The 18,529-nt window shown below is 39.6% G+C and overlaps 1 protein-coding gene across 2 annotated transcripts; it reads left to right on the forward strand.

The window, feature by feature from the left end:
* The first annotated feature begins 10,304 nt into the window (after positions 1-10,304).
* ptgs1 (prostaglandin-endoperoxide synthase 1) lies at positions 10,305-17,632 on the forward strand. 2 transcript variants are annotated; one of them, XM_080499521.1, is made up of 12 exons: positions 10,305-10,411; positions 11,858-11,917; positions 12,016-12,081; positions 12,830-12,946; positions 13,314-13,454; positions 13,962-14,105; positions 14,177-14,358; positions 14,487-14,570; positions 14,787-15,033; positions 16,017-16,303; positions 16,670-16,817; positions 17,117-17,632. In XM_080499521.1, the coding sequence occupies exons 2-12, from the start codon at positions 11,911-11,913 to the stop codon at positions 17,464-17,466; spliced, it is 1,773 nt and encodes a 590-aa protein (XP_080355647.1). In that variant the 5' UTR covers positions 10,305-10,411; positions 11,858-11,910; the 3' UTR covers positions 17,467-17,632. The 2 variants fall into 2 exon arrangements, with proteins under 2 accessions (XP_080355647.1, XP_080355648.1); XM_080499522.1 differs by lacking the exon at positions 10,305-10,411 and having other exon boundaries at positions 11,710-11,917.
* Positions 17,633-18,529: the final 897 nt, after the last annotated feature.

Here is an 18,529-nt window from a genome sequence, read left to right on the forward strand (position 1 = left end):
CTGTAGCCAAGGTTTTCAGGAATTGTGGTTTTTGGTGAGTCGTAGGCCACGTTTACATGTATCCGGGTTTGTAAAAAAGATTTGGATATTTCCTCCTCTACGTTTAAAATAGAATCATGATTTACATGGACCGCATTTACACCTGGTTCAGAGCTGCTATGAGCATGCCAAACCTGTAGGGGTCAGTGTAGGGAGTAGCATGAAGCCATGATAGCCAATCACAATCCTGGAAAAAAACAGTCACGGATGTTGACGTTAAAGTTTGTTGTTAAAGTTTTCAAGAATCATCGTCTGTGGTGAGTCGTAGCTGCATTTATGCCCAAACAGAGCAATGTCACATTGACACAATGCAGTCATTTCCAAAACATTAAATCAATAAATCCAGTGATAAATCTTCACATATCCACGTGGAAAACTCTGGAAGGTTCCACAAAATGGTAATTGAGCTCATCAAGAGCAGTGTGTCAGACACAAAAGGCTGTGATCAGCCGCTAAATGGCAGATGTTTAAATCGGTCTCCGTGACGTGTGCGAGAAAATTAAAGGAGGGAGAAACTGCCGGGGATGTGATGATCCATGAAGAGAACCAGAAGAAGTGAGACCCCTGTTCCTCCGCCAGCTTGTTGTGGATCAGCGTGACGCTTGAAGACTCACCGTCCAGCAGCGTCCAACGTTCAACTGGCTGCATGTTGCCGGAGATCAAGATCGTCTAGATTACAGTCCTGCAGCCAAGCTTTCAACAAACAAAGGAAACGGCACATTACACCATCCCTCTCTGTGAAAAATTGCAGAGAGAGAGAGCGAGAGTGAGAGAGAGAGAGAGAGAGAGAGAGAGAGAGAGAGAGAGAGAGAGAGAGAGAGAGAGAGAGAGAGAGAAAACCCTAACCCTTTGCAGTTATTTAACAAATACAAGTTTATTTGAAGTACAGACAAGGAAAAATGAAGCACTTTTTCTGGACTTGCACTCCATATGACAGCAATTTGGGAGTATTGTGTACTTTGGCCCAAGCGTGTGGTCTATGATAGATGACAGGAGAGAAAATCACAAGCCGCTGGCTCGAGCACAGACATGCAAATTGCTTTCAGCTGATTGCCTTATTCTCCTTGATATTTATCAAGTGCATTACAGTATGCCTCTTTATTTACAGGCAGGAAGCAGCTGATCGATTCCACCATGTTTTCCCCTCCCCTGGGTTAAAGTACGAACCCATCAAGTGGTCAGTGAGCGCCGTAACATTAAATGCATATTCTCTTATGCATCTTGTTTCACCACAGCAAATAACATCCAGACACAGATGTAGCAGAAGGATTCCAAAAATATTATCGAATTTACAAAAACACATTTTAGGGGATTAGTATAAGCAGCTGTTACAGTAAACACACAATTTCTATTTACACACCCAACACACCAAGGAAAACATTTAATTTAGTTTTTGGGCATGTTAGTCCATTTGAAGAGGGCTGCAGTATGTTCGCTCTATGTTAGCTCAGTTTAAGTGTGTTTGACGGTGCACTTGTCGTTTAGTGTATTTGGAGGTTAAATGACTAAACTTCAAATAAGATGTCTTTTTTCGTGCTTGACATGGTGGTGGAAAGACTCTGCAGCATAAAGTCTGAATTTCATCCATCCTAGTCTAATTCATCTGCTGGTGTGAGGACAAACTGACTCACTCCACCTTCATGTGGCAGCAAGTGGTATGACACAGCCTTTAAACAGGTTGGTCAGCGAGCTATAGCGTAATAGATTTTTCACAAATGATTAAAACGTAGTTGTCTATTTGGCAGAACCAAAGTGGAACCTGATTAAACCACATTTTGAGATCCAAATTTGACCCAATTGAATAAATGCCAGTGCTGTGGAAGTATGGAAACGTATATATATATATATATATATATATAATAATGTATCCTACTAGATTGCGAATTTTATGCAGAAGAAAGAAAAAGATTTAGAGTTAAAGTCAGATAAATGAAATGGGATTGACGGGTATTTTGCAATCAGTAAGAGAAATATGGGGCCCAATTTTAATTCCTAAAATTGATAATGAATGATAAATCTGATCAACAGAATATGCAACACTGGGAATTTATGTTTTCATGTGTATTTTAAATGTGGACTTCTTTGACAGAACGAACAAAAAAGCAGGGAGATCAGAAACCTCTACTGCTCTTATTCTCTGAGTTTACTTGTCATGAAGGGTGATTTAAGTTTATAATGGCAGTTCTGACACCCGAGAGGGTTTTGCTGAATCCTGGGGAACTGACCTCATTGATATCATCAAGTTTTGGCTTCAGCTTTCAAAAAGCTGGCTTATCCATTAGGAGGACGTTGAGGATTTTTCTGGGCTCTTGATGAATCTGACCTACAACCTCCTTTTATAGCACTTAAGTGAGTTTGACCCTTCACCTCCCAGAAGTGAGTTTCTTTGAACGGCTTGTTATTTTGTATGTTGTCCTCCCTGCTGGAAATGACAAACACATGTACACATATCTATGTGAGGGAGAAGAGAAGTTCCTTTTCCTTACTGCCAGTTTGTCATGACATGAAATGAGCCTCGAACAGAGAACTGGTTTACAATGTAGTCCAGGGAAGGATTTCGAGGTGTAATAACTCCACATCTCTCTATGTAACATGGAAAATATACCAATTATAAAATAAACGCTCAATTTCACAAGTACAACAGATTTAATTTCTCTCTGATCAGGGTCCAGCTCTTTTCCTCGGCTCTGGATAGGTTTGCAGACTCAGGTCAGTGTCAGAGATCAGCTACTTACCCAATCAGGTAACCAGCTCCGGGAGGAAAATTACTTCCTTCCGACCACTTGCGCTCACCTGTAGTGACCCGGAGCAATCAGAGGTGAACAGTGCTCCTAATCATGTAAAATAAAAAAATAAAAAATAAAAACCTCTTTAGGTCAGCACACGCACACGCTCACCCACGGCCCACCCAGCACTCCTCCAACGACAGGCCAGCACTCCAGTTCGAGTGTTTAAGCTGTCACATCAAATAGGCTCAATGCAGAGATTACTTGTGCAGGACGCATTGAGTGTTTAGTTTGATGCCGACTGCAATATCCTGCTGTGGCGCTGATCCCAGCGACTCCGGGTGCGGGGCGGCACAGCCAGGCTGTGTCAAGTCGAGGTTGAGCGCTGATCAGCCCAGGGGATGTATGAGAGGTCAGAAAGGAAACCGGGGAGAGTTTCAGCAAAGACCACTGGCATGGACCTCTACCTCGGTGTTTGTTTTGGTAGCTGCGCGTGTTCAATGTGCAAGAGGAGACATTCTGAACTTGCAGCTGAAATCCCACAACGCTACACCGTGCAAAGTGTAAATAAAAGAAACTGTTATCATAGCGAGACCGTTTAAACAAACTATTTAACTGAAAATGGTAGAAGATTCAATATGACTTCCAGTGTCATTTTGCAATGGATATATAATGCAAGCTGAAGAAAAGGGAAAATACAGCATATCAAACACTGAAGCAGAGACTTTGTTTGAAAATTATGGGCCGATTTTCGGATTTCATGTTGGAAACAAGATTCTTGATGTGTTTGTTTTAAAAATGAAACATCTTCTCATGCTTGCATGAAGGCAATTCTTGACGGATCTGAACTCGCTGGCAGGCCAATTTTGGCACCCGGACTCCTCAAACTTGGAGCAACGGTGTTGTGATACGTGCAAAATGTGGTTTGGCATTGTATTGCTGAAATAAAAATTAAGCCTTTGTTGAATTTGTTTGAATGGCAGTATGCTGCTTCAAAACCTTTGAGTATTGTTCGACATTGACCGACTTCCAGTCAAAAAGTTTGCCAAGTGTATGTGTGAGACTTTCCTCACTCTGATAAGTTCAGTTTTTACCCAAAAATGTTTTTATACTGTGCGACTGTGAGTTTCTAGTTAATAAATGTACTGATTTAATACAGGTATTGTTTGTCCACAGGTTTGCAGCTGTTGTGGCCAATTCATTGACAGATTGATTGTCGTAATTGACCAAAATCACAAGCCGTGGGGATTAAGGCAAAAAGTTTCATATATAAATATGAATAAGTTGTGAATACACAGAAAACACTAAATCTTTTTTGAAGCTTTGACACCAGAAAACAAACCAGTCAATATGTCCACTCTCCTATGGAAACAATGAACTCTAATGACGTTGGTAGAATTGTTGAATTGTTTCAGAATGACAACAACAAATCTTAAGTGTTTACTTGGCCTCCAAATTCCCCAGGTTTCTTTATAATCATCTTTCGGATGAGCCCAATAAATGGTCTTATTAAGGAGTCCATGTCTCAACAGGTTAGAGCTGTTTTGACCGACACAATATTACGCAGGTGGTCATACTGTTGTGGCAGATGATCATGTGTTTCATGAGAACACTTCAGAAGCTGTTTTCTCTTCGCACTGCAGAGTTTACCATCTCAAAGTGTCCTAAGTGAAAACGGTTGAAACATCAAATCATCTGTGGGTGTCGATGAGGCCGAGCGACCAGCCAACCAGCGTCTGCACCACAGCCACAAAACGACTTTCTGTTTCACAGGGATGATCGATACGAAAAAGAATGAGGCGCATGAGGAACTAATTATCAAAACATTTTCTTGCCTTACAAGTGGCCGAAAAGCCTCCGATCTGCGCATGGCCTGTGGAAGTGCCGCTGGTTGCCATGGCGCTCGCTGCCGGGGCCGAGGCTTGCCGCTTCCGATAGACGAGCATCTGATCTCAATTACCAGGAATTTGTGAGTGGGACCTGGGCCGGGAGTAACCTGGAAGCATTTATTTTATGGAGGAGATGTTTAGTTAAGCCATGCTCCTGCTCTGAATGAGCCGCGGTCCGGCTCCGGTGATGAATACGACTGGTGAAAGCACTGAAGGCCCGTTCCTGACTTCTTCCTTCCCTCCTGGTTCAGGTTACAGATTAGCAGACTTCCTGTCCAGTTGTGGAACGAGCCAATCCGGCTGACGGAGCAGTGATAGGTGCGCGGTGTGAGGGGCATCATGTGTTATCTCGGATGGGGCCTGCGACAGAGCCACACGGCGGTGGTCCTCTGAAGGGTCATTTGTTAAAGCTGTGAGGTGACGCAGCTGATTGTGAAGAAGCACAGACCTCCTCTGGAAACATCTGGTGGTCCTACTCTAAAATAAAAACCTACAGTGTTTAAAGCTCCTGTAATTTTGTGGCCGTAAACAATAAAGGAAATGACAATATTTAATGAACAAGATATATAATAACGTGTTACCATTATGCCTCTATTGGCAGGAACATCCTAAATATTCAGAAAATAGTCCCATAATTACTGAATTTCACAGACAACTTAATATTGCTGTCGGTGAATATCTGTACAGTAACCCGAGCGCATAAAATATTTGACTTCATGTACCTGGAACTGAAAAGTATAATAGGCTAGTTCATCTCATGGTCAGAGAAACTGGCAAAAATAGATTTAATGTTGACACATTTCTACATCTGTGTAGAAACCCTGATCACCTGAATTGACTCGTCACAAAACTATACAGACTAAAGTGCGCCCCTGGTGGTTAACAGTATGTATTGCGCCTAATGCAAAATTTCTCACTGGCAAATGTCATCTTGTAGCCCATATTGGACTCTGGTGGGCCGTATATTTGACACCCCTGCTTTAAATGGATTAAATGTTTTATTGGAGGTCTTTTGAAATAAATCTGATGTCTAATACCCTACATGTTGGTTCATTATTTCTATGTTTATAACATGTTTATATTTATTCTTATTTTGTATGTCTGTGCAAAGTGGATCTGCTGCAAATAATGAATTGATGATTAATAAAGTAGTCTTAGTACCTTAAAAAGGTACATTTTAAAGAAACAAGAAAAAATCATGAAGATTTAATAATATATCTTTATTTTCCATTAACTATAGATGTTACAGTACTTTTTTGAAAAAAAGAAAAAAAAAGTCACAGTTTTATTTAAATACTTATTGTCGCTGCCCTTGAAGGAAGATAATCTGGCTCCACTTCATCAAACACGTTCTGATGTGAATGTATATATATGTACCTTTGCCAAGCGTTCGGAGCTCATGACGAGTTGTGATGTTGTGAGAGGGTCTGACAATGACGATGCTAATCACAGGGCCACAGAGTACGTGTCTCCCTGCGAGCCCAGCAGGGCTTTTTACTCTCTACCACATGTGAGCCCATTGTGTCATTGTCTAATATAATAAAGACCTCAATGGTCCCGAACCCAAACTATGTTTGCCCGTTGCTTCAGGCGTTTAAAAGTGAAAATCTAAAGGCTGAAGTAAATTTGTAGCTTTGTGTTGTCTTCGTGCCTCTGAACATGTGTTTGTTTGATAGAAGTGAACCAGCATTCAAGATCCTCCCCTCCACTGATGGTTTCCCAACAAAAAACTGTTTTTATACATTTGCATGGGAGTTGTCCCAGAGTTGTGTGTTGTGTGTGTCTCTCTTGTTCAGGCGGGCAACCCTGAAGCAGGTTTAATGCATACCATGCAAGCCATCTCAAGTTTTATATGTTTTTTAGACAATTTAAGCCTAATAGGTCACACATTTAATGGATGGCACTTAGTGAAAAGTCAAGAGACGGAAAAAAAGGTTTGATCAAAATCAAGGAAAACTTAGTCCACATCAAGAACAAATCTAAAACTGAAGAAACGATTATCGAGAAGAAGAGGTAATAATACTCAAGAGAAGACAAATGGCACTGTTGCTACACTTATATAGTCAGGGCTGCTTGTTGTTATGATACAAATCATGTGTAAACACACAGAGCTGATTTGCTGCAATTCTATATAAAACATGCAGAATTGCATTCTCATGCAAATACAGTATGTCATGCATCTCATCGCAATGAGAGCAGCATCTCTGGAAAAAGCCAGACCTGTTCAACACCTCCTTCCAAAAACAAAACAAAACACACAGTCATAAACAACATAAATGTTTTCAGATGTTGTAAATCACATGAATCTACAAGCATGAACTCTTTACAGTATTCTGTACAATATGTAGTAATATTAATTGTGTTATTTTGTGTTTGCTATCATCAGTGAGTGATGTTAATTTGCGTCAATCTTTCGTAGAACAAAAATGTATCACTTAATGATGCATGAAATCTAATAAAGTTACGCAGTGACAAAAGTTCAGATTCAAGTGTGGCTGTAAATATTGAGCTCAATTAATCGGTTTCTGCCTCTGAGATCCATCAGTTGGAACCAAACTGAAATATAAAGACTAGCTAGTTTTTATACAGGTAAGTTTGCCGGTTCAAAACCTGGTGGCTTGTTGTTATCAGTACCTGAGGTCAGCTTCTCTTGTAATCACAGTGGATAAAACATGTTGGTCACATGATTTTCGTCAGCACCATAAGCCCTTTGTCTCAAATACATCCCCAAACACACCTACTTAAAAAAAAATTAAGTAAAAACCGCAAGACTCAACATAATTTAAACATGTACTGGTGTATTATCATGTGTTGCACAATATATAATCCCCCACCCCCCCTTTTTACATTATAATGGGGGAATTTCAGTTAAAAACAGTATCATCATAATTAACTATGTTATTGGAGCCAAACGTGTGTGAGTCAGGCTTAGGTGCTCCCAGTGCTCTGGCCTTTTTACACTATATGCCCAAATGGTCTGAGATCTGTGGGAGGGGCCAGATGTGGAGTCATCCATCAGCTGTCAGGAAGCTGGCACAGTTCAACTTAGAAAAACACAGTGAGTCCCCTCACTATAATGTAATCGCTCTGCACGCAGACCACATTTAAAGTGTTTGGAGTTTCACGTGAGACAGACTCGCCCTGAGCGTTCAGGCTGCGTCAAAAACAAGCAACATTCATCACTTCAGCAGAAGCTATTATCATGCAATCACAAAGAAGATGCAATGTTGTGTCAGACATAGATGATCAAGTGCAAATTATATGAAAGTTATATTTGACCAGAAGCTGTACAACGTCGACTTGTGTAGTATTGAAACCAGAACTAACAAACAATGCAAATGTTGTAACACGCTCTTGAGAATTGAGCCATAGGCTTCCTCACAACTGAAAATCAAGTTTGGTCACTTTGTTTCGCAATGGCGTTCTTTTTAATATATGCATGAAACTTCCTGTATATTTTGCACGTGAGTGATGGATGCTGGTTTGCAGGCTGAAGCACATGTTGTGGCTGTGTGTATTTCCTCGATATTCTGCTGAGACTCACGTTTCCTCCAACAATATTGCCAATGTGACTTTTTTCATTGTACGTTAATCATCCAACAGGAGTTTAAAGCACAGAAAATATGTTTGGCATTGGCTGAAAGGTGCACACAGCACATACTCAGCTCTGATGCTCATACTACAAATCCATAGTCCTAACAAATGTGATCACATTTAAGATAATCTACCAAACACAGATGTCCTGTGTGAATTTATGAAATCAATCAGAAGTGCCTGCTTCAGACAAAGCACCATTTAAATCACAGTGAATTCATATTTAAATAATTATAACCTCATTTGAGTAGATCACTAACACATTTTGCATAATTTTTTTTTATTTTTTATAAACCAACAGAAACTGACTGGGCTCCCCCTGCTCATTACAATGGTTTAGTCTGAGAGTTCAAAAGCAGCTGGTCTGATCTGTCTCACTCTTTTGTCCCTGAGGTCGACTGAAGAAATAAGTGAGGCCTGATTACAGACATTTCATTTGTAGTCTTCACATTGTGCTGCTGGTGCAATTACAGAAGACTTTTAAGGTCAAGTTTCCCTGAAGGTGATTCTCTGTTTCGAATGTTTCGATACAGTTTAAATAGTGACATCAGCTGGTTGGCTTAGATACTGCAGGTGAAGAAAAGACCACACAATAGTTTTAATGGAAAATCTGTAATATTCCGTTCTTATCAACTGGATAAAATGTTGTATATGTATATAATGACTTAAATGAGGCCTAACCTTATGCAACAAGAATATTGTTTATTGAGGGACAAGGTGCAACCACCAGTAATGTAACAATTTCGGCCTTTTCAATGCAGTAAAACCCATCAAAACAATACATTTCCAATAGTGTAATAAAGTATTCAAACCTTTATCTGAATATCAGTTTGCCAATAATGCAAAACACCATTACATGATTCATGACTGATGTGGTGTCAACAAAATCCTCAGAACTAACAAAAATAGGTGCAGTGGACGAGATAGCCTTCATATTCATTCATTGAGGATACAAACTCTGCAACACTCTGTTATGGTTGTAAACAATAATCTACTATTTTACAATTATCGACTACTTTAGCACACAGTGATTAAGATGTGAAAATTGTCCTAAAATATTCCTGGACGTTTGTCTCCACTGTTTTGTTGCTGCTTCTAATAACATTAAAAAAAAACCATAAAACTGGCTGACGTGCAGATTTTGGAACATCTTGTTCCCATTAGCTGATGTAACTTTAGCTGGACTTGATGACAGCTGTGCTAATGTGTCACAACACAACTTCATTCACACAGTTATGTGCACATAAAAAATATCCTTCTGGGATTGCTAAAGTATTGATATTCTATTCTATTCTATTCACAAGGCAGGTATAACAGTGAATAACACAAGTCAAGTGGTTTTACAAATGAAGCACTTTACATTCGTGACTTTTTTCCCCCCAAATGGTATTTCTATGTAATCAAAACTGTTGATAAATGTGAAACTGACTAAAATTACATCGCCTTTCACGACGTATAATTTCTTTTCTTTTTTTTTAAACCAATGAAAGGTCTTCAAAAAAGCTTTCATAATCTTGCAAGAAAATTAGTTTTGATCAGAATTATGATATGTTTAACACCACTTGTCCAGACAAACCATACCTGATCTCCATGACCGTCTGTTTAAAGCGGTGCCGCTGTGATGAATGAATGGATGATTAATAAAGTTTGTGTTTATGCTGAATCTCTGTGTATTTTGGGTAGCAACAAAAGCACAGATTTGACACACGACATTTTCAGGTCAAGTTAAAAGTGCTCTAGAGTCATCTCCAAATTGGAAGGAAGGTTGCAGGTTCGATTCCCATCTCCACCTGCCCACTTGAGCAAGACACGTGAGAAAGGAATTGCGACAGCGCCTGGCATGGCCGCACCTTCCAATGGCATGAGAATGGGTGAACATGATGCACCATGTAATGATGGGCTGTTTGCATGGTAATAAATTCACTAGTCACTATTTCCCTAACAGGTAAACATTGACGCAATACATTACCACTCCACCCGATTCCTGAGAACCGCTCCACAATTGTCTAATGGCACGAGGCCGAGGCTGTTCCATAAATGGGATCTTTTTACAAGGATCAAACCACAGCCTGTTGATATTCCCCTCACTGACATTGTGTCGAGAAGACGGTTCTCAGGATTAACATCACTACTTTCAACTGGTTCTTTTTTCTTTTTCACCAGGTATGGTTGTCAGCTCTGTTCTCCTCACTTTACCTGGATTAGCACCTGTGAGTTAATCCTGTTTAAATAACTAGGAATCAAACGATGTACAGGTTTCCAGAGCGTTACATGCCTTGGCATTAATCTGATAGTTGGTCGTTTAATCCCCATTATGTAAAAAACAGGTGAACACCTTCTGTTCTGTATTGTATTGAATTGTTTTGTTACATACTTTTACAATAATTGAAGTAAATTAAACTAAACTAAATCTACAGACACCAACAATTTCCAGTCTAGTTGTAAAATTCCAATTTTGAATGTATGTGGATATTTTCTCTCTCTCTCTCTCTTTATCCATATATATATATACACACACACCTTCTTGAACTCCATCAGTTCAAGAGGTTCAAGAGGCTCTGAGGTGATTAATGTGAGTAGAAAGAAAAGGCACAAATCAGATGTAAATCTGTTTTGAGCCCCCCCCCCCCCCCCCCCCCCCCCCCCCCCCCCTCCAATCTGTGATTTCTGGAGAGATATTGACTTCTTTGAAGATTGAAATGAAACCACATGAGAAGTTTAGAGGGGGAAAGCATCAGTATTTGTCCAAGGAGTGAACAGCTCACAGACTGAAACATGACCCTGAGTGCAAAATGTTACTTGGAGATGTCAGAAGCGTGAAAAGATAATAAACCTGTGATATAAATCTATATTTAAAAGAACACGCAGGTTATGTCAGCCATTGCGTTGAACTCTTCATTATTAAACTATTTTAGAAGCAATTCAAGGTGTGAAATGAGGAACATTACTTCCTGCTCAAATGTGGCAAAATAAAGTACATAAATTCTTAATTCACATCTCTGTTAACAAACATTTCAGGTTTGTACAATTGAGTAAGTTCAAATTAATAATGAGGAATGTTGATGAGGTCCGTGATGTTTTCCATTTATTGGTGTAGATAGAATTTGCAACGCAAGCTCTCTTAAGTCAACGTGTAAGTGTAGTTACGTCAATATACCAGCAGGAGGAGGTGATGTTCTTTGAAAAGGCCACTCAGCCTTAACTTGTTTCCTTTGTCGTCAGCCATCAAAATGTAATATAAAAACAATGCTCATGATTTAATTTATTTTTTAATCTCACCAATAAAAGAAAACTGGGTATATTGAATGAATCAATCAATCAATCTCTTGAAATAAAGATAGAAATAGAAAAAAAAGAAAAAGAAAAAAGAAACATTAACATGAATAAAACAGAAAAAAGAAAAATTAACATGAATAAAACAAAATCAAAGAAACAACACAACTTACTTGATCTACATTTGTATGAATGAAAAGGAGAAGAAAGAAGTAAAAACGTATTTATTCCTACCTGTCTTATTGAACAGTTGACAACAGCTTCCTTGGCTGAAATGATCAGATTTTAATAGGTTACCTCTGAATATCTCTGATGTTGTCTCAACTGCCTCTGCAGAAACAGAGTGACACTGTGAAGTCCTTCTATATATGACCCTAATCTGAGGGACGATGAAAGGTGAGTCCTGAAATAAATGTAACAAAGTGTTTATCGAATCTGATGTTTTCACCTGAAGTTACAGTGATATTGTGATGAGTTTTGTCTTTTGTTATTAGCGTTATTCATTTGGGGGATCCTGTTGCTGCTAAAAAGCTCATCATGTGCACGTGATTCAAAAGTTGGTGAGTGGTTTTCTCATAACAATAGAGCACATGTTGATGACTTTAACTGGTTTTATGATAATCTTATTAGTTTAGACATTTTGCAAATGATTTTTTTTTAAGTCACAAACAATTCTTCATTGATCACAGTGATCATAAAACAATGAAAGAGTTGTGTTCTTGAGGAAACAATTGATGTAGAACTTTGAATGTTCTCCCTCGGACTGTCTTCATGTTGTTCATGATGCAGTATTGTACTTTGAGGGGTAAATGTCAGCTGTGTGTTCAGCACTGACACTCCCACATCACCTGATTTGAATTTCCAGAATAAAGTCAAAATATGAGGATTGGGTATAAGGTATTAGATCTTGTCACAGAGAGAGTAAATTATTTGAAATGTCTCTGTGAATAGATGTGTGATGACACATTGGATTGAGTTGAAATAAACTACATAGAGAATTAGCATGTATTATATATTTCTTTGAATGAAGGGTAGAGTGTGTATCAAAAAGAAATACACTCTAATCAAAAGGTTATTTTAAGAACCATGAATAGTACATATAGCTTGTCACATGAGAAACCTAAATCTATTTGATTTTCTTGTTGGAGAGGCTGCTGCAGATACACCAAACTGAAAAAGTCACTTCACTGTCTGTACAGAGACTGTATTCTGGATGAAGAAAACTCATGCATGTTCAGGGACAATATGCGAATGCCACACCCCAACATGAGACCTCAAATGAATTATAATTATCATTCTGTTTTTCAGTGAATCCATGTTGTTACTACCCTTGTCAGAACTCAGGAGTGTGTGTGCGGTTTGGTAACACTTCCTTCAAATGTGACTGCACACGTACTGGCTTCTATGGAGACAACTGCACTATCTGTAAGTATGGCCACATTTCTGACTTTACGGCATATTATGGCTTCTGCATTTTTACAACAACATTAATTCAGTTTCTAATTAAAAAAAAAAAAGAATTCTGTTTAGATTACACCTATAGCTGCCACATGTTACAGACGAGACTCAACAGATTCATTATTAGAAGACAGTCGCTTCAATTTCTAAAGTATATGAAGAATCATTCACATTGTATTAAAGTTGTCAAGTTTTCTGTTTGTGCACAAAACATTGCACTAAATATTGAATTTCCCACATAGAAATCTCAATTAGTCAACATTACAATCCCACTGAAAATATACGTTTCCTTAAGATGTTACAAAAGTCTTGAGTTTACCTTTTTTTGGAGCAGTGGAGATCGGGACCAGATTTCGTCTCATGGTGAAGCCAAGCCCTACGACAGTCCAGTTCTTCCTCACCCATTTCTACTGGTTCTGGGACATGGTCAACAACTCTTTCCTGAGAGACGTATTCATGAGATTGGTGCTGACAGGTAGGTCAAATCATTGAAACCACGAGGATCAGCACATTCACAGTGTAAAATAAACAGTTCAACATGTTGACAGTGTTTACTTCAAGGAGGGTATTGAAATAGATCGTCCAGAAGTCTAAACCAATAGCAGAACAAATAAGAAAATACTCCTGGGTGACAAAGATGGTTCAAGATATAAACATTATGGGAGTTGTGAAAGTAGAGGCAGATGGGTGAGTCGAGTTGAGAGTCCTTATTTGTCCACACACAGACTGTCATGCCAAACATTCCACAGGTGTGCTGCACTTCCTCTTACGTAACCTCCCAAGTCAGTGCAGTGCACACCACAACATTATCAAATAAGAAAATTCAAAGACATGTTCAACACACCCTAACCTCTATCACTGAAGGAATCAGGGGCAGCCTTGTACAGATTCATATCCCTTCGTAACTAAGAATCCCTGCACTTTAAAAAGAAACCTTTTAAGATCATCATGAAATTTGTTGACTTTCACCTTCTTCCCAAAGTTAGGACTTCCCTTATTCCAAGCCCTCCGACCTACAATACCAAATATGGATACCTCAACTGGGAATCGTACTACAACACCTCCTACTACACCCGGATCCTCCCTCCTGTACCTGAAGACTGCCCTTTACCCATGGGCACTAAAGGTGAGACCCACGCCAACGAGTATCCATGAGTCTGGGTTCGAGAAAAGCGTCACACCTGTCTTTCCCTGCAGGTAAAGCTGTTCTCCCTGAACCAAAAGTGTTGGTCAAGAGGTTTTTCAAAAGAGAGAAGTTCAGACCGGACCCCCAGGGAACCAACTTGATGTTTGCCTTTATGGCTCAACACTTCACTCACCAGTTTTTCAAGACAGACCAACAAGTGGAAGGAGGTTTCACTAAAGCTTTAGGACATGGGGTGAGAGACACAATACTTAGTGGACACACAGTGAACAAATAAAGCTTAACTGGAGAACAATGAGCAGTGACTGACAACACATTTCTTGGAAACCTTTGAAACTTTGTGGTTTTTCCTAAATTTCTCAGGTAGATGCAAGTAACATCTACGGAGACAATCTTGTGAGACAGCATCAACTCCGTCTCCATGTTGATGGAAAACTGAAATATCAGGTAATTAAATCATTTTTACAATATTAAAAAAAAAAAATTAGGGCATGATTTACTTAAGATGTGAATGAAAAGAAACAGGTGCATTTTAAAAAAATTTTAATTACAGGCACAAACAGATCTATCAAAGCATGGAATTGAGGATTGCATTGGACAGATGTGGATAATAGAACACACTGTCAATTTTGGGATATTTATCAATATCTTCTTCTTCTACAGCTGATAAATGGTGAAATATTCCCACCTACAGCAGACAAGGTCCCTGTGTACATGCAGTATCCCAAAAGTGTGCCCCCTGAGCAGCGCCTGGCCATTGGTGACGAGTCATTTGGTCGCCTGCCCGGTCTCACCATGTACGCCACGATCTGGATCAGGGAGCACAACAGGGTCTGTGACATCCTGAAGGCTGAGCATCCCACCTGGGATGATGAGCAGCTCTTCCAGACCACTCGGCTCATTGTCATCGGTGAGCGGGTTTGATAATGGAAAATGTTGGAAATCGTGATGTCTTGAGGTAAATTGCAAGAACAACATCTGTAAGGTTTTGAGAGACTAAATACATTATATGTTATGATTAAAAAAAAGGGGACTAGGGAGGAGTTGGGTAATCACATGGAAGGAAGGCAGACAGGAACCCGAAATGAGACATGTGAGTTTCAAAATAAAATGAAAAGTGCTCAAACTGAAAAAAAACAAAACAAGACAGGTAAGAAACATAAACTTCACACAGGCTTGAGTGAGTCCTGACCAGGGCAGGCAGAACTCTAACCTCAGACTCCAAGGATGCAAAACAAGGATGGGTGGTATCCTACGATGCTCTGAAAGGGGGTAGTCCGGTGGAGGAGCATGATAGAGAATTGTGGACGAACTCGACCCACAGCAGCTGTTTGGACCAGAAAGTGGGGTTTCAATATCTTCTTCAAGCTTGTCCGGCATTCGATTTTCAGGCCGATCGAAGATATTCAGAGCTCTTTTGATCCGCTCAGATGATGACGGGATAATCAGTTCCCACCCGAGACAATGTCTCCGTTCCTCCAACACAACTTTCTGTGACAATAGTTCTCTGTTACCGATCTCATAATTCCGTTCAAATAACTTTTGGAGAAGGTTTTCTGGAGAAATAAGCACAGAGATGAATGTGGCTGTCCTTGGTGCTGTGCTGGGGGAGCAGCTCGTCAAGCTCGAAGTGAAAAAGATGATCCAGGTATCGTAGAACAACTTAACCAGAGCTAGCGCAAGTCCTGACAAATTCCATCCAATAGCTTCTTCAAAAAACGTTTCTATTTGTCAGTACCGTGCCGAGCAGCACACAATACTGTTTTTTTATGCAGTCATTAATCAGAGCCATCTGACAGATTTCCACCCCGAACTCCACCGAACACGTCACATTAAATGGCACTAGATGTTAACTGATGTTTCATTAATGACGTCAACCAATTTTACCAACAGGTGAGATGATGAAGATCATCATTGAGGAGTATGTGCAGCAACTGAGTGGCTACAGACTGAAACTTAAGTTCGATCCTACGCTGCTGTTCGAGGAGCAGTTCCAGTATGGTAATCGCATCGCCCTGGAGTTCAACCATCTCTACCACTGGCACTCGCTCATGCCCGACAGCTTCCTCATCGACGGCACAGAATTCACCTACTCACAGTTTTTGTTCAATACCTCCATCCTCACGCATTACGGTGTGGAGAAACTGGTGGAAGCTTTCTCTCGACAACCTGCAGGACAGGTAATGCTATACAGACGTCCACTATTAGGAGTTTGGATCTGCTCTTCTAAATGGGTACAATCATGCCACAGATAACAGATGAGAAGCAGTACAATTGTGTCAGACTTGACACTCAATATAATAACTGTAAAAATGCCCATGGTGTAACAAATGTTATTTGCTGGGTTAGCTTGGATGCGCTGCATCACAATAATAGAATAAAAATGGAATGAATGATGAGGTGAATGCTAGAGAGTGATACAAATTATTTTAAGCTCTTATTTCAAGTGATTGGCATGAAACATTTTAGTACATCTCCCACAAACAGCTGTTGAGTCATGGTGCTGGTATTCTAGGTGTGCTTCACACTGATTTCATGTTTTGCAGATTGGAGGAGGTCGCAACTTTCATGAATCGCTGCTTATCATATCAGAGAAGGTCATTGAAGAGTCCAGAATGACTCGCATCCAGCCTTTCAATGAATACAGAAAGAAGTTTAATTTGAAGCCTTATGCATCCTTCTCTGAATTCACCGGTGAGCTGCGATCACATGATGCTTGTTCTTTTGTTAGGTTATACTGTACACATATGTAAGGTACAGAGGATATTAAAATATCTGCAATGATTTAATTTTTTGGGAAATTCTGTGTGGCAAATGATTAATTATAAAATGCTTGATGGCTGATTTTCTGAGATCTCCCTGAATCAACATGGCTCATCTCGCATGTGTACTTTTGTCTTGTATTTCACAGTCATTTAACTCATGACACCGTTCAAAGGACAATCAAAGTGAAATGATCTTATTACTTATTGTTTTTACTTTTTTCCAAACAGATGATGTGGAAATGGCTCGAGGTTTAGAGGAGCTCTATGGCGACATAGACGCTCTGGAGTTTTACCCCGGCCTTCTGTTGGAGAAAACTCAACCCGGCAGTATATTCGGACCGAGCATGATAGAGATGGGTGCCCCCTTCTCCCTGAAGGGCTTGCTCGGAAACCCCATTTGCGCCCCTGATTACTGGAAGCCCAGCACTTTTGGAGGAGAGACGGGATTTAACATTATCAAAACATCCACTCTGAAGAAGTTGGTGTGTCTCAACACGAAGTGGTGTCCCTTTGTCGAATTCCACGTCCCTCCTAATGAAGAGCCTGGAGAACAGAGTACTCCATCCACTGAGCTGTGATTACCTGTTAATTACACCTTAATGCGTGACTACAGAAATATGGTCAAATGAGTGGGTCCAAAAAGGATTCCACTCTAATGGTGAAAACTATGGTGTCATTAATGGGATCAATAAATGGGATACTTTTGGAATATTGCACTTATTTTATCCATGTCAATTTTATTGAAGCAAGTATAGGCTGTACTTGACTATTTTTGACTTGAAATGATTAAAAAGACAGCAAATATTATGATTGTCTTGTCTTGGCTTGTCTTGGTAGAGAACGTTAGCCCCGTGGTTAAATAAATTAGATTTATTTAATGAATATCACTTACCAAGTGTTAGAGAAGGTGACTGATAAGACTGGTTTAAATATACAACAGAAGCCAGAAGGCATTGATTCCAGCTTAGCAAAACTAACTGAGGCAGTCAAGCCCTGTTCAAATATTGACACCAGAGATGTACATGGACAATCAGGAAGCGGGGAATGAATCCAGTACCTCTCGTCAACAAAACATCTTATTTCCAAAATGTGAAGCTCGTCTTCAGCCTCATCACACCGGCTAATATATATAAACACACAGATATTTACTTAATTTTTTGATCATTGACTTCACAGATTATATTAATCTAAATTTCTCTCTCAGTTGTATATTTTTTTTAAGAGCACGTCAACATAGAAGACAAATTCTAAAAACAATCCTGTTTGTATTGAGGAGAATGGTGTTAGTAAAAAGTATCCTCACTGTGGTGTTGTTATGATGAAGTTCTATATATAGTACTGTATATCTGACGTCAGGAAGGAAGAGCCCCCATAGAACGGAATGGAAATGTGTACAAGTCAAATACTCCCATATGTGAGAATTATCAAGTGCCTTCAGATTGGCTGATCTAGAAGCAATGTAAGCTGCAGCCTCCTGTATAACAGAAAAAAATATATTCTACAAAACTTTTAGTAAAGGTCACAAACGTCAGAATACCAAAATAAGTATTATTAATGTCACACCATTTAATATTACGTATACATCATTCACAACACTGATGAGAAGAGCAACATGTCATCAAACCTTGAATGAATGTGCCA

This window comes from Blennius ocellaris, assembly GCF_963422515.1.
Source record: "Blennius ocellaris genome assembly, chromosome: 7".
Lineage (NCBI taxonomy): Eukaryota > Metazoa > Chordata > Actinopteri > Blenniiformes > Blenniidae > Blennius > Blennius ocellaris.

Bases quoted from the DNA above. Each gene is read 5' to 3' on its own strand.
- ptgs1 (XM_080499521.1), top strand. The intron at 12,082-12,829 runs GTGAGTGGTTTT...TCTGTTTTTCAG, and splicing joins TGCACGTGATTCAAAAGTTG to TGAATCCATGTTGTTACTAC. The intron at 12,947-13,313 runs GTAAGTATGGCC...TTTTTGGAGCAG, and splicing joins TGGAGACAACTGCACTATCT to TGGAGATCGGGACCAGATTT.